The 15,176-nt window shown below is 43.1% G+C and overlaps 1 protein-coding gene across 4 annotated transcripts; it reads left to right on the plus strand.

Moving 5' to 3' along the window:
• Positions 1 to 4,080: 4,080 nt before the first annotated feature.
• LOC122561066 (interferon-induced protein with tetratricopeptide repeats 5-like) lies at positions 4,081 to 9,755 on the plus strand. 4 transcript variants are annotated; one of them, XM_043712428.1, is made up of 3 exons: positions 4,094 to 4,179; positions 6,900 to 6,904; positions 7,519 to 9,755. In XM_043712428.1, exons 2-3 carry the CDS (start codon positions 6,902 to 6,904, stop codon positions 8,995 to 8,997), a joined length of 1,482 nt encoding a protein of 493 aa, XP_043568363.1. In that variant the 5' UTR covers positions 4,094 to 4,179; positions 6,900 to 6,901; the 3' UTR covers positions 8,998 to 9,755. The 4 variants fall into 4 exon arrangements, 3 of the variants coding, with proteins under 3 accessions (XP_043568362.1, XP_043568363.1, XP_043568361.1); XM_043712427.1 differs by lacking the exon at positions 6,900 to 6,904 and having other exon boundaries at positions 4,081 to 4,183; positions 7,521 to 9,755; XM_043712426.1 differs by lacking the exons at positions 4,094 to 4,179; positions 6,900 to 6,904 and adding an exon at positions 4,228 to 4,507 and having other exon boundaries at positions 7,521 to 9,755.
• The last annotated feature ends 5,421 nt before the right edge of the window (positions 9,756 to 15,176 follow it).

The raw sequence follows: 15,176 nt of genomic DNA on the forward strand, positions 1-15,176 counted from the left end.
ACCTGCTGCTGAACCAACCTAGCAGAACTGCAGTCCTTTCGGGGGGAATAAAATGCTCATATTCTAGCAGACTCGCCTCTTGGTCGTTTGTTCTGTGTTAGACTACTCTCCTACGAACCTGACCTTGAGAATTTTTTAAAACACCAACCTAGCAGAACTGCAGTCCTTTCGGACCCCACTACCTCTATCAGTAGTGCTGCCACCGAGCCACTCTTAGTGGTGAATATTGAAATCCTGCACCATTGCCACCCTCAGTGCTTCATCCAAGTGTTGTTCAAAATGGAGGAGTACAGATTCATCAGCCAAGGGAGGACAGTACATGGTAATCAGCAGGAGGTTTCCTTGTCCATGTTTAATCTGAAGCTTTGAGACTTCATGGAGTTAATGTTGAGGATTCCCAGGGCAACTCCCTCCTGACTGTAGACCACTTTGCCATCACCTCCACTGGGTTTGTCTTGCTGCTGGGACAGAAATATCCAGAGATGGTAAGGATGATATCTGGGACATTGTCTGTAAGGTATGATTCTGGGAGTATAATTATGTCAGGTTGTAGCTTGACTAGTCTGTGAGTCAGCTCTCCCAATTTTGGCATGACCCCCAGATGTTAGAAGAAAGACTGTGCAGGGTTGACAGGACAGCATAGGGGTTTAATTTAGATAAATGTTAGCAGGACTTATACACTTAACGGTAAGGTCCTAGGGAGTATTGCTGAACAAAGAGAATTTGGAGCGCAGGTTCATAGCTCCTTAAAAGTGGAGTTGAAGGTGGATAGGGTAGTGAAGAAGATGTTTGGTATACTTTCCTTTATTGGTCAGAGTATTGAGTACAGGAGTTGGGAGGTCATGATGTGGCTGTACAAGACATTGGTTAGGCCACTTTTGGAATGTTGTGTGCAATTCTGGTCTCCTTCCTATTGGAAGGATGTTGTGAAACTTGAAAGGGTTCAGAAAAGATTTACAAGGATGTTGCCAGGGTTGGAGGATTTGAGCTATTGGGAGAGGCTGAACAGGCTGGGGTTGTTTTCCCTGGAGTGTCAGATGCTGAAGGGTGACCTCATAGAGGTTTATAAAATCATGAGGGGCATGGATAGGGTAAATAGACAGAGTCTCTTCCCTGGGGTGGGGGAGTCCAGAACTAGAGGGCATAGGTTTAGGGTGAGAGGGGAAAGATATAGAAAAGACCTGAGAGGCAACTTTTTCATGCAGAGGGTGTTGCATGTATAGAATGAGCTGCCAGAGGAAGTGGTGGAGGCTGGTACAATTGCAACATTTAAAAGGCATCTGGATGGGTATATGAATAGGAAGGGATTGGAGGGATATGGGCTGGGTGCTGGCAGGTGGGATTGGATTGGGTTGGGATACCTGGATGTCATGGATGAGTTGGACTGAAGGGTCTGTTTCCATGCTGTACATCTCTGTGACTCTATGACTCTATGACTGATTTAGCTATTGCCTTTTCTGGTGCCTACATCGATGTCAGTTGGTCCTTTGCTGAGATGTTGCTGCGATTGATACAACTGAGTGGCTTGCCAGGCTATTTCTTTTTTTTTAGATTACTTACAGTGTGGGAACAGGCCCTTCGGCCCAACAAGCCCATACCGACCTGCCGAAGCGCAACACACCCAGACCCATTCCCCTACATTTACCCCTTCACCTAACACAATGGGCAATTTAGCATGGCCATTTCACCTAACCTGTGGGAGGAAACTGGAGCACCTGGAGGACACCCACGCAGACACGGGGAGAATGTGCAAACTCCACACAGATAGTCACCTCAGGCGGGAAATGAACCCGGGTCTCTGGCACTGTAAGGCAGCAGTGCTAACCACTGACAGGGCCATTGAGAGTAAATCACATTGTTAAGAGTCTGGAGTCACAGGGAGACCAGACCAAGTAAGGATGGGTAGGAGGCTGGAAGAACACAGCCCCACCAGGAGGTTCAGCTGTGACCCTTCTTCAGGACTGGAGACATGTGTAAAGGCAGCTGCAGATAAAGGGAGCACCTATCTATTTTGGATTCCAGCACCTGCAGTTTCTTTTTGTCTCAGACCAGGTAAGGATGGCAGATTTCCTTCCCTGAAGGCCATCAGTGAACCAAATACGTTTTCTGACAATGGTTTCATGGTCATTAGCAGATTGTTAATTCCTCACACTCATCAGATTGAATTGCACTTGCCATGCAACAACCCATCTGACCAGCCCATCTATATCCTCCAAAGATTCTCCTCCTCAGTATCTACCACGCCAACAATTTTTGTCTCACTCGCTGCTTTAAGAACATTTCTTTTTATTCATGAAAAGAATGTGGACATTGCTGACAAGGTCTTATTTGTTGTTCAAGGAAATAGAAATGTCCTTACATTTCCATAAGGGTTGAAAAAGTCCTTTCAGGATTGAAAAATGTCATGAAGATTATTTATCCCTTAAACAGATAATTCTTTCATGGTTAAGATACAAGCACGTTCATTTCATTCTCACGTGATAAAATTAGATTGTGTATTTGTAGTTCCGAGCTACGGGAAATGATGGTAAGGTGACAATTTCCTGCCGTCACAAGCTGGCCAGGAGTCTCTCCCTGAATCAGAGTTCCTCTTTACTGCACATGATATGGTTCTTTGGCCTGCCCACTTGAAGCTGCATTTCCAGAACTAAACTCTCGCTCTTTCCTCAGACTCTAGATTAGGTTCTGGGTCTGTGTGAAGGTGTCACCTCTGAACTGGGAGCTTCCATCTGAGCTATGTGTACTTGAATCTCACACCTCAAAACTGGTCAGTGCAGACTGACCTAACCAGCCTGAGTAAGTGCACAAATGGGCAATGAGCTCAGGCAGTTTTTGCGGCACTTCTCAAGGAGTGCATTAACATAAACCCAACTCAGCTCCAACCTTCCTGAGCCCATTTCCGGAGCAAGCACAGAATCAGTACCAGGGGTTTCACTCTCTGGAGCTACGTAGCCCTCTCTCATTCAAGCTCATGCCTATTTCAGTGAAACTTCAATTACTAACCAGGCAGCAGGGGACAGAAAGTCACAATTCTGGTTCACTAATACCCTTTTGGGAAGGAAATCTGCCACCTGGCCTCCACGTGACTCCAAACCCACAGCTATGTGGCTGATGCTTAACTGCCCACTGGGCGATTTTTAAAATTCATTTACGGGCTGAGGGACACTGGCCAGGCCAGCATTTATTGCCCATCCCTAATTGCCCAGAGGCTAGGAATGAGTGGTCAAGAAGGCATACGGCATGCTTTCCTCCATCAGCTGGGGTATTGAGTACAAGCATTGGCAGGGCATGTTACAGTTGTATAGGACTTTGGTTCGGCCACATTTGGAATACTGTGTACAGTTCTGGCCGCTACCCTACCAAAAGGATGTGGATGTTTTGGAGAGGGTGCAGATGAGGTTCACCAGGATGTTGCCTGGTATGGAGGAAGCTAGCTATGAAGAGATTTTGAGTAAATTAGGATTATTTTCATTAGAAAGATGGAGGTTGTGGGGTGGGGGGGTTGGTTCCTGATTGAGGTCTACAAATTCATGAGAGATATAGACAGGGTAGATAGCAGAAGCTCTTTTCCTCCCCGCAGTGGGGGACTCAATTACTTGGGGTCAGAGTTCAAGGTGAGAGGGGAAAAGTTTAAGGGAGATATAACGTGGAAACTTCTTTACGCAGAGGGTGGTGGGTGCCTGGAACGCGTTGCCAGTGGAGGTGGTAGAGATGGGCACGACAATGTCATTTAAGATGTACCTCGATATATACAAAAATGGGCAGGGAACAGAGGGATACAGATCCTTAGAAAATAGGCGACAGATTTAGATAGAGGATCTGGCTCGGCACAGGCTTGGAGGGCCGAAGGGCCTGTTTCTGTGCTGTAATTTTCTTTGTTTTTGCAATACCATTCTCAACTCCAATGTCCCCTGACCACCCCAATTACAGTCGAACGCAAACGCAAAAACCGAAACCCCACAAGCCTTGTTATTTCAATTCCCGAAATCTGGGGAATGGGCGGTCACTGTAATAACACAATGAGGGAAGTGTTTCACTTGAGATTCACTTTCCAGTTTCAATTTCCAGTTTCACTTCATGAATTCACTGAAGTCATGTGACTCCAGACGCTATAAAACAGTATCTGCAAAACAAGCCAATGGACTGGAGCAGAAATCTGCAGCAGCAGCAACATCATCATGAGGTTAGTGAACTCTGTACTGTACTTTACACGGTCTTGTTAGATCTCCTTGCCTGTCATTTTACTGAGGGCGGACAGCAGGCAGTAATAAGGAACCTGACTCATACACCACCACCACCACACACTGACACGTTAACAGGGATTCCTCGGCATGTCACTTCCGAACTTTTCAGTGTAACCTCGGTTGGCCGGGGGACCCAGCTAACACGGACATTTGTCTCAAATCTTTCCAATCCTCATTTCCGACCCACATCAGACACAATGTTATCGAATCTTTCTCCGAATTTCCGGGGTCCGACTTCCGATGCAAAGTCTGTCCCAGTGCAGGTAATGCAGCGAGCTGTACATGGCTGTAGGCTGTGGCTGACATCTCGGCCCCAGCACTTTGTGAACCAGAGCACCAATGGCCCGAAACCTGTTCACAAATACAAGTGTGACAGCAGTGATGGTGCCAACTCTGTGTTACTGTCTGAACATCTCTCCCCTATTCGTCAAAAGCTTGACCATTGTATCCATTAGCCCACATGGCTGCTGGGTGTGTGTGCGTCTGTCTGTCTCTATGAGTGAGTGTCTGTGTGTGGGTGTCTGTGTGTATGTCCTCTAGGTGTATGTGACTGTGTGTCAGTGTATGTGCCTGACCGTGTGTGTACGCGCATGCCTGTGTGTCCTCTAGGTGTGTGTGTGTGTGCTTGTGTGTGTGCATGCCTGTGTCTGTCCGTGTGTGTGTGTCTGTCTGTCTGTCTCTGTGAGTGTGCGTCTGTGTGTGGGTGTGTGTTTATGTCCTCTGGGTGTGTGCGCGTGCTTTTGTGTGTGTGCATTCCTGTGTCTGTCCGTGTGTGTGAATGTGCGCGCGCTTACGTGTGTGCATGCCTGTGTCTGTGTGTGTATGTGTGCATGCCTGTGTGTGGGTGTATGTGTGTGCCTGTGTGTCCTCTGGGTATGTGTGCATGACTATGTGTGTGCATGCTTGTGTCTATGTGTGTGCATGTGTGTGTGTGCAGCCTGATATGCTACAGACATTTGCCAGCCTAACCTCTTACCCACCTGCCATTCTACCTCCTTGTGCATCTGCTAACTTGCCTCCTCACCTGCATAGCCATCCTACCTCCTCACCCACTTCTCGTGGTCATTTTTGTAATGTTCCATGTGAAAAATTACACACTGCTGCTCAATGATGGGTTGAACAACCATTTAATTGGAGGCATGGACATTTCTGGGATATTAGCTCCACCATCTTATGTAAAGCAATGTCACATTCCAGAGATATTAGAAACCAAAAGGCTCTCTCATGGAATGTGATTTTCGGTCCCATTCACACACCACTTCTTGAAAATCCAGCCATTTCTCACTTCCCGCTCAATCTTTCTATCCTCCCTCCCTGGCTGAGAGCTGGGATGCTGTATGCACCAGCTTCCGAAGATTGCAGTGCAGTGAGAGGCAAGTCAGTCCACACATGTGTCCACTCAGAATCATTATTTCTGACCCAGATCAAAGAAAGAATACATCCTTTCCTTAGTTTGACTTTTCCCTGGGTGTCCGGTGCAGGATCCATCCCAACAGACTGAGTCCAGCAAATCCTGGAGGCAGGATCAGAGTCAAACATCACGGAAGCCAGGTCACCCTTTTATTGCTGCCGCAATTCAAGAAGTAAACACAGTTAGGATATCCGAAAGCCTCTTTGAGAACCTCCTGAGAGGAGGTACGTGTGTAAGGTAACTAAGTGTATAGGATAGGATATTGTTAGGGCAACAGGGGGAGAGGGGGGGGGGGGGGAGAGGGCATTTAGTTGGCAGAGGACAATGGGGTCAATATTTAGAATGGACGGATGATGGAGTAAGGAGACAAACAGAAAGGCAAGGTCAGAAATGTTGGCCCCAGATTTGTTCTTGGACAAGGCCCCCTTCTGTCAGCAAGGTACAACAGTACACACTCCCACGCCAACCCATTGACCCTCTTCCTCGCCACCTCAGAGGACAGCAACTACTCTCTACCCTTCTCCCAAGAACATGGTAGACAGAAGTTAGGGTAGGTGCCTATTTGGGCAAGTCTGCTGCAACTCCCTGAGGTCTATGATTCTAGCTCCGATCTGGGGACATTTTTTGGAGTGTTCCAGGCAATGGGTTAATGCCCATTGCAAGTTTAAACTTTCTAGACAGTTGCCACTTAGTGTATTAGGATCTCGAAAGCGTCCAATACTGCAACTGTTGAAGCTAATCCATTCTCCAGTTGTCAGGAGCCTGAAAAGTCTGGAAGTATGACTGTCCAAATAGTGTGTAAGTTTTTATATAAGACACAATCAGTGATCTTGAAGTTATTAGAATGATACTGTATAATAATGATAAACTTCATTTTTGGAAGGTGATATGGGCACGATAGACACTGATTGGTGATAATCAACTCAGTCAAATGTCACATGAGCATTTAGTGGAACAGTTAAATTTCTAGGGTCTGAGCATTCCGGGAGAGATGGGCTAAGTCCTGGAACATAGGAACATTAGACTCAAGGATCTGGGAATATTGTGAGGCAAGTTCTGGATCTTAAGAAATTGATGAGCAAGTGAGAGACTTCCACTCAGGGTAAGGAAAATGATTAACCTTACTGCCAGCCATCTGCACCACATTATTTATATATCAATGCTTTAGCTCAAGAAACAGAAATAAAACAAACTGCGAGAAGGAGACAAAAGTTGTGTGGTTCATTATGACTAGGCTTCAAGAAACATGCTTGAAACTGTCTGACACACACAATAGCTAAATCTAGTGGACCAATTGATTATTTATTCTAAGGTTAGTGGATAGTTGACCTTCATCTCAGTGGGACAGGAATGCAAAGGGTGGAAATTATATGATAGTAATTTCAAACCCTCTTATTCGACCATCTTTCCTTTACATAAAGGATATTAATAACCGAGTGCACAAGAATTCAATTGAAAATTTCAAAACTTAGAATAGTAGACCTTTTTTCAATATGGAGTGGAAGCGTTTTGGAAGCAAGGTGGATAGGAAGAGTTGAGATAAGAAGCAGCCATGATCCAATTTAATATTAGTCTTTCATGTGTTCATATTTTAGGGGGTGATTTTAAATTTCTGCGAGCTGATCTATTGTTGATTTTTTTTTTTATCCTATTCTAGTTCCTTACAGGATTACTGTAGGTGCGTTCAATCATTTGAGGGTTACTGGCCACATCCAGCTGGAGTAGGATTGCTCTGAATCCACTTGCACTGACCCATACACCTGGTCAGCTATTCCAGTACTTTGCCAGTTCAACTGATGTGAATGCAAGTTACAAATGTAATTTAGATATACATAAGTTGGGTTTTATTGTGTGCTTTTTTACAGTAACACTTGGAAGGATTCCTGGAAACCAAAACTTGGCCAGCTTCAATGTCACTTCACATGGACCCCACTAAAAGAAAACATCGATTTGGATGATATGAAGCACAGATTAGAAGATTTAATACAGGCTGGTGTAAAATATCAAGCCATGTCTTACAACCATCTCGCTTTTATACACTGCCTGTTAGGAAATTGTGAAGAGGCAATTCAGAATTTAAAGGAAGCTGAAAGGATTCTGAGGGAGAGACATGGAGATGAATTTGAGAAAAGGATCTTGGTCACCTATGGAAACTATGTCTGGGTTTATTATCACATGGACCGACTGGAGGAGGCTCAGTCCTACCTCGACAAGCTGGAGGCGGTCTGTAAACTATTTCCTGAAGCCTCTCGGTTTACAGCAATGATACCTGAGCTTTACGGGGAGAAGGGCTGGTCACTGTTGAGGTCAAGCAGGAAGTATTATGAGGAATCAAAGGAATGTTTTAAAAAGGCTCTTGAGGAAGATCCTGATAACACGGAATGGATTGTTGGCTATGCCACTGTTCTATCTCGTCTGGAAGTGTTTTCTGGTACCACAGCGCATCATCAGCCCAGAGAATCAGTGAAGTGGTTTAGACGTGTGTTGGAGCTTGACCCTGATGACTCGGTATCCATGGTGATGTTGGCTCTCAAACTTCAGGAGTTCAAACAAAAGGAGGAAGCATGCGTGTTAGTGGAACGAGCTTTGCAGAAGTCCCCTGATCTTCTGTACGTGCTTCGATATGCAGCCAAATTTCTGAGGAAAGAAGGAGATTTGGAAAGGTCTTTGGAGCTGTTGAAAAAAGGATTGAAAATTGCTCCAGAGTCGGCCTTCTTACATCACCAAGCAGGACTGTGTTACAAAACCAAACTAATGCCACTGATCAAAAATCCACACCTCAAGAATCTTCACAAACTTAGTTCACAACAGGTAACCAAATTGATCAATCAGTGCAAGCATCACTTCAAAAAGGCAAGTGAGAATCGCCCTTTAACATTTGTTATTGCAAAGTTGGATTATGCAATAATATGCTCATTAAATAAAGAATATCTCAAAGTAGAAGAGATCTTCAGCAACCTACTGAAGTCCGAGCAGATACACCCTGATGATAAACAATCAGTATATTTACAGGCTGGCTTATTTGAAATGCATCACAAAAGATCAGAATCAAATGCCATTGCTCATTTTCTGGAAGGACTTAAATTGAAACGTGACTCATTGGAATGGGAATTATGTCACAAAAACTTGATCAAGATTGCAACCAGACAAATTGATAGGAATCAAACAGATAGCAAGGCCTTTGGTATCCTTGGACATGTACACCAGCTGACTGGGGAGAAGCGTGACGCTATTGAATGCTTTGAAAAGGCCTTACAAATTGATTGTGACAATGAGGAATATATAAGTGCTCTTTTGGAACTCCGGCTTTCCCTTCAGGCTCAAAATGATGCACCAAACTAAAGTTGAATACGTTGCATTATAGTGTTGCCTTCAGACCCAAATGTGAACTTCAGCACAGTGGTGTTTAAAATACAGCTGATAAGATTACAGGAAAAGCTTCTGCTATAATTTATTAGTGTAAATGTAAACATGAAATCTTCCTGTGAACAATTCTTTCAATCAGTGTAATAGAGTGCAATCCACTTTTCTGTTTGGAGTAACAAATAAGCATTGCATTTAAAAGTTACAACCATTTACGCACTTTTGTTGTACTGATAAAACTGTACACCATGAAAAATAAGCAGTTTGCTAAGTGTGTCATGTCCTTCACGTGTGATAAACCTGTATGAAAACGATTTCAAGAAAAGGATATGGTCTCTGAACAGATATGGCAGGTACTGATTTAACAGATTTTAGTATATACTGATAATTATTTCTTTCACATCAATCTAATTGATCATTTTGTATATAAACAAATATTCATGAATGCTATTCTCCTGCAAATAACAATGACCATTAATGTGAATTCATTTTTCCCTCTATATTCTCGCAAGTATAATGTTTGAAGCATTAGTCTGTTGGCAACTAATTAGCTACAGCTCCCTGATTTTCAATTCCTTCTGAGTGTTTCAGTTCCACTGGATGACTTACAGCTAAACGATATAAAAATGGTGCAATAATAACTATGTAAAGGGTATCTTTTCAACTAGAAGTGCAAATTTACTCTGATATCAGAGACTGGACATTCAAATAGCCAATAAAGAGAAACTTCTGCTAAAGTTCTATTGGTGTCATTGATCTTTGCAATTACTGAGGATCAATATTGTTCATATTCCAAACTTTGAGCCCAGGACTGGAATGAGCTCTATATGCAACATTCAAATCAACCTTTATATTGGATGTTACAGCTATTATGTTCACCCTGATAGTTTACAGGTATAGATGCACAGTAGAGAAAGGTTGAAAGAAATGATTGAGAAGGTTTACAAGATTAAAACAGTGGAAGAATCGAACATTAGGAGATGGTGCAAAGGCCTCACAGCCTATTATGACATCTAAAAAGATCAATACCTGGGAAGAGCCGGCTTTTCTGGGGTGATTTTGTCTGTAGGCACAATATTGTAAATAGTTTTATAGTTAATACATGATGGCCAGTGCTTGTGAAACTGTACAGTAATGGGTCAACATCTTCCTCGCCAATTTTCAGTGGTTCAGCAGAAGTAATGTGAGTTGCAGACCCTTGTTTTCACTCTACTGTGTCTGTGAGTTGACAGCCATTTCAATGTTAATTCTCCAGTCACTATTTCACATTCCTTACAATGCTGGAAATTGCTGGTGTCAAACATTGCCTTCTGCTTTTGACAGGTTACTTCTTAGTTCAGACTTGAGGATTAGAACAAGTAATGAAACAATTGAAACATTATCTCTTCTAGATCTCCATTGAAACAATATCGCTTCTCGATTTAAACAGTAGAATAATCTATTGCGATACACTCACTACAGATAAATAGAGATACAAGAAATAACTACACATGAGCAAAAAGCAAGTATTCAGATCCATGGCAACCATACGTCTAGAAGACAATGAAATGCTAGGCCAAGCTCCAAAACAATGACTTTGATCGACTTTTCAGGATATTCATTGACAAGATAGTACGGTCCTATTCAAATCAATCCTAAGTGACAATTGTTCAATGAGGTGTCCAATTCTTTGTTTAAAGCATGATATCACAAACTTCTCAGACAATGTTCAGATGTTTAAGATCCTCTTAGTAACTTCCTGCAATGGGAAGGGAAAAGAAGAAAGGGACGTGAAGATTTGGGAGAGGGTCATCTAGACTGTGAGGCACAACTTGTGACTCTCTGAGTGAAATAGGGACCTGTGTGAATCACTCTGTGAACTGAGACTGTAATGGATCAGACCAAACCCCCTTCAAATATATAAAGGAGATAGCCAAGACCCTAATTTTTATCTTATTTAAAGATAAGTGCAAGGTACTGCGTTCCAGGTATAATTTAATTGGTCACACGACTCAGCTTTAAGAAAAACACACTTTATTCTTACACTACAATTAAAATATAAACAAAAGAAAGAAGAATTGGTAAACTTTAACTGTATCGGAAAACTTAACAAAATAATAGATTATTTAACTACTAAACGGCAACTATTCCGAGATAGTAACATTTCATAAACACAAGGGCAAGTTCAGTAAAATAGATTGATTCACATGCGATGCTTCTTCAGTCTAGGAGGAAAGAACACCAAGAGGAAGCTGTGGCAGAGAGGGAGATGTGAGATAGATTCCACTGCCAACCTCAAAACCCCAATAACTGAAAACTAAACTCAAACCCGGGTTCTGCCGGAGCCAGACTCCACCCATTCATGGTGCCTCTATGGTTCTAACTTGGGAAAAAACCCCAGGGCCTTACAAGCTGTTTACTTTAATGACTTTGAAAGAGGCAACTCAGTGCCTGTCTCTACAAAAAGAATGAGGACAAAATACAGCTCTTAAAGCCACATATTGTCACATCTCCTCCCTTAAAAATAAACCATCGATATACAAAGATGGCCTCATTTTAAAAAAAATCTTTACTCTTACACTATGAACGTTACAATACATAGAAACATAGAAAGTCAATGCATGAGTAGGCCATTTGGCCCTCTGAGCCTGCACCACCATTCAATACGATCATGACTGACTATTCAATGTCAGTATCCCACTCCCACTTTCTCTTCATATCCCTTGATCCCTTTAGCCACGACCAGCTCCCTCTTGAATAAATCAACCAAATTGGCCCCAACAGCTTTCTGTGGGAGATAATTCCACAGGATCACAACTCTCTCAGTGAAGAAATTCTTCCTCATCTCAGTACTGAATGGCTTACCCTTTATTCTTAGATTGTGGCCCCTAGTTCTGGACTTCCCCAACATCAGGAGTGTTCTTCCCACATCTAGCCTGCACAGTCCCATCAGGATTTTATATGTTTCTGTGAGATATCCCCCTCATTCTTCCAAATTCCAGTGAGTACAAGCTCAGCGATCCAACCTTTCTTCATATATCCGTGCTTCCATCCCGGGAATCAGTCTGGTGAACCTTCACTGGACTCCCTCAACAGCAAGAAAAGGAGGAGACCAAAACTGCACACAATATTAAAGGTGTGCTCACACCAAGACTTCCTGACTCTGATACTCAAATCCTCTCGCTATGAAGGCCACCATGCCATTAACGTTTCTCACTGCCTGCTGCACCTGCATGCCAACCTCCAGTGACTGTTCCATCATGACACCCAGGTCTCATTACACCTCACCTTCTCCTAAACTGACACCATTCACAGAATAATCTGTCTTCCTGTTTTTGTGACCAAAGTGGATAACGTCACATTTATCCACATTATATTGAATTTGCCAAGTATTTGCCCACTCAGCCAGTCTGTCCAAGTCACCCTGCAGCCTCTTAGTATCCTCCTCACAGCATACACTGCCACCCAGCTTAGTGTCATCTGAAAATTCAGAGATATGACATTCAATTCCTTTGTCCAAATAGTTTATGCATATTGTGAATATCTGGGGTCCCACTCATCACTGCCTGCTGCCCAGAAAAGGACCCATTTATTCCAAATCTCTACTTTCTGTCTGCCCACTAGCTCTCTATCCACATCAAAATGTTACCTCTGATACAATGAGCTTTAATTTTCTTTATGAATCTCTTATGCAGGATTTTGCCCGAAGACTTTTGAAAGTCTAGATATGCAACATCAACTGATTCGTTCTTGTCCATTCGACTAGTCACATTCTCAAAAAATTCCAGAAGATTTGTCAAGCTTGGCTTCCCTTTGGTGAATCCCTGCTGACTTGGACTGATTCTGTCACCACCTTCCTAATGCTCCTTTATTACATCCCTAATGATTGACTTCAGCATTTGCCCCAACACCGATGTCAAGCTAACTGACCTATAATTCCTGATTTTCTCTCTCCCTCCTTTTTAAAAAAAGTAGGGTTACGTCAGCTAAACTCCAGTCCATTGGGACTCTTCCGGAGTCGATGGTGTTGGAAAATGATTACTGATGCTTTCAGTATTTCTAGGGTCACTTCCATAAATACTCTGGAATGCAGAGCATCAGACCCTGAGGACTTACCAAGTTTTAATCCCATCAGTTTCCCCAAAACTATTTCCTGATTAATAAGGACTTCCTTCAGTTCCTTCCCCATGTTTGACTCTGTGTCCCCGAGCATTTCTGGAAGGTTGCTTGGGTCCTCCTTAGTAAAGATCAAAATATTTGTTCAACAAGTTTGCCATCTCTTTGTTGTCCATTATGAATTCACCTGATTCTAACTGTAAGGGAATTATAGATGTCTTCATCAGTCTTTCCCTCTTCACATATTTATAGAAACTTTTGCAGTCAGTTTTTATGTTTTCTGCAAGCTTATTCTTGTATTCTATTCTCTCCTTCTGAATTAAACCCTTTATCCTCCTCTGCTGAATTTTAAGTTTCTCCCAGTTCTCAGGTTTGCTGCTTTTTCTGGCTAATTTATATGCCTCCTCTTTGCTTTTAACACGATCTCTGATTTCCCTTGTCAGCCATGGTTGAGCCACTTTCCCCACTTTACTTTTACACCAGATAGGGATATACAATTGTTGAAGTTCTTTAAATATCTGCCATTGCCTATCCATCGTCAACCCTTAAAGTATCCTTGGCCAGCTTATCCCAGTCAATGCATGCCTCATACCATCAAATTCAGTTTTCTTTAAATTCAAGATCCCAGTCTCAGATTTAATTGTGTCACTCTCCGTCTTAATGAAGAATTCTGCCATATTATGGCCACTCTTCCCCAAAGGATCTTGCACCACAAAGTTGCTCATTAATCCTTTCTCATTACACAATACCCAGTCTAGGATAGCCTGATCTCTGGTTGGTCCCTTGACATATTGATCGAGGAAACCATCCCTCATACATTCCAGGAAAGCCTCCTCCATCGCATTGTTACCAATTTGGTTTGTCCAATCAATATGCAGTCACCCATAATAACTGCTGCACCTTTACTGCATCCATCTCTAATTTCCTGTTTTATGCCACCCCCAACCTCATAACTACTGATGGGTGGTCCAAACACAACTCCCACTAACATTTTTCCTCTTTGGCCTTCCACAACTCCACCCGTACTGATTCCACATTGTCCAGGCTAACGTTCTTCCTTACTTTTGCATTAATCCCCTCTTTGACCAGCAATGCTACCCCACATAACTTTCCTTCCCAATTACCTTTCCTGAAAATTGAATATGCCTGGATGTTGAGTTCCCATCCTTGGTCATCCAGGACTCTGTGATCCCAATTATATCATATCAATTAATAACTGTCTGCACAGCTAATTCACCCACCTTATTACAAATGCTGCTTGCACTGAAACACAGAGCATTCAGGCTCGTTTTTTTGACATGTATTGCCCTTTTAGAATTATGATGTAATTTGGCCCTTTTTTGATTTTTGTCTTTGGTGTTTTTGCCTTCCACTTTCTCTTTTCCCCTTGCAGCCTTTTTTTCTGTCCCCACATTACTTCCATCCAACTTTCTGCATTGGTTTCCATCCCCCGCCATATTAACTTAAACCCTCCCCAACAGCACTAGCAAATATGTTTCTCTTGGACTTGGTTCCAGTCCTGCCCAGATGCAGATCATCCTGTTTCTACTGGTCCCACTTCCCCCTGAACAGGTTCCAATGTCCCAGGAATTTGAATCCCTCCCTCTTATATCATCCTTGAAGCCACATATTGGTTTTAGCTATCCTGCCATTCCTATTCTGACTTGCACATGGCACTGGTAGCAATCCCAAAATTAGATTAGATTCCCTACAGTATGGAAACAGGTCCTTTGGCCCAACAAGTCCACACCGACCCTCTGAAGAGTAACCTACCTAGACCCATTCCCCACATTTACCCCCCCCCCACTAATGCACTATGGGCAATTTAGCACTAAACCTGAATTGTGGGAGGAATTGTGGAGCACCCAAAGGAAACCCACACAGACAAGGGGAGAATGTGCTAACTCCACACAGACAGTCGCCCGAGGCTGTAATCAAACCCGGGTCCCTGGCGCTGTGAGGCAGCAGTGCTAACCACTGAGCCACCGGGCCACCCACTTCTGAGGTGCTACTTATTAGTTTAACTCCTAGCTCTCTAAATTCAGCTTGTAGGACCTCATCCC

The sequence above is a fragment of the Chiloscyllium plagiosum genome, chromosome 22 (genome assembly GCF_004010195.1).
Source record: "Chiloscyllium plagiosum isolate BGI_BamShark_2017 chromosome 22, ASM401019v2, whole genome shotgun sequence".
Taxonomy (NCBI): domain Eukaryota; kingdom Metazoa; phylum Chordata; class Chondrichthyes; order Orectolobiformes; family Hemiscylliidae; genus Chiloscyllium; species Chiloscyllium plagiosum.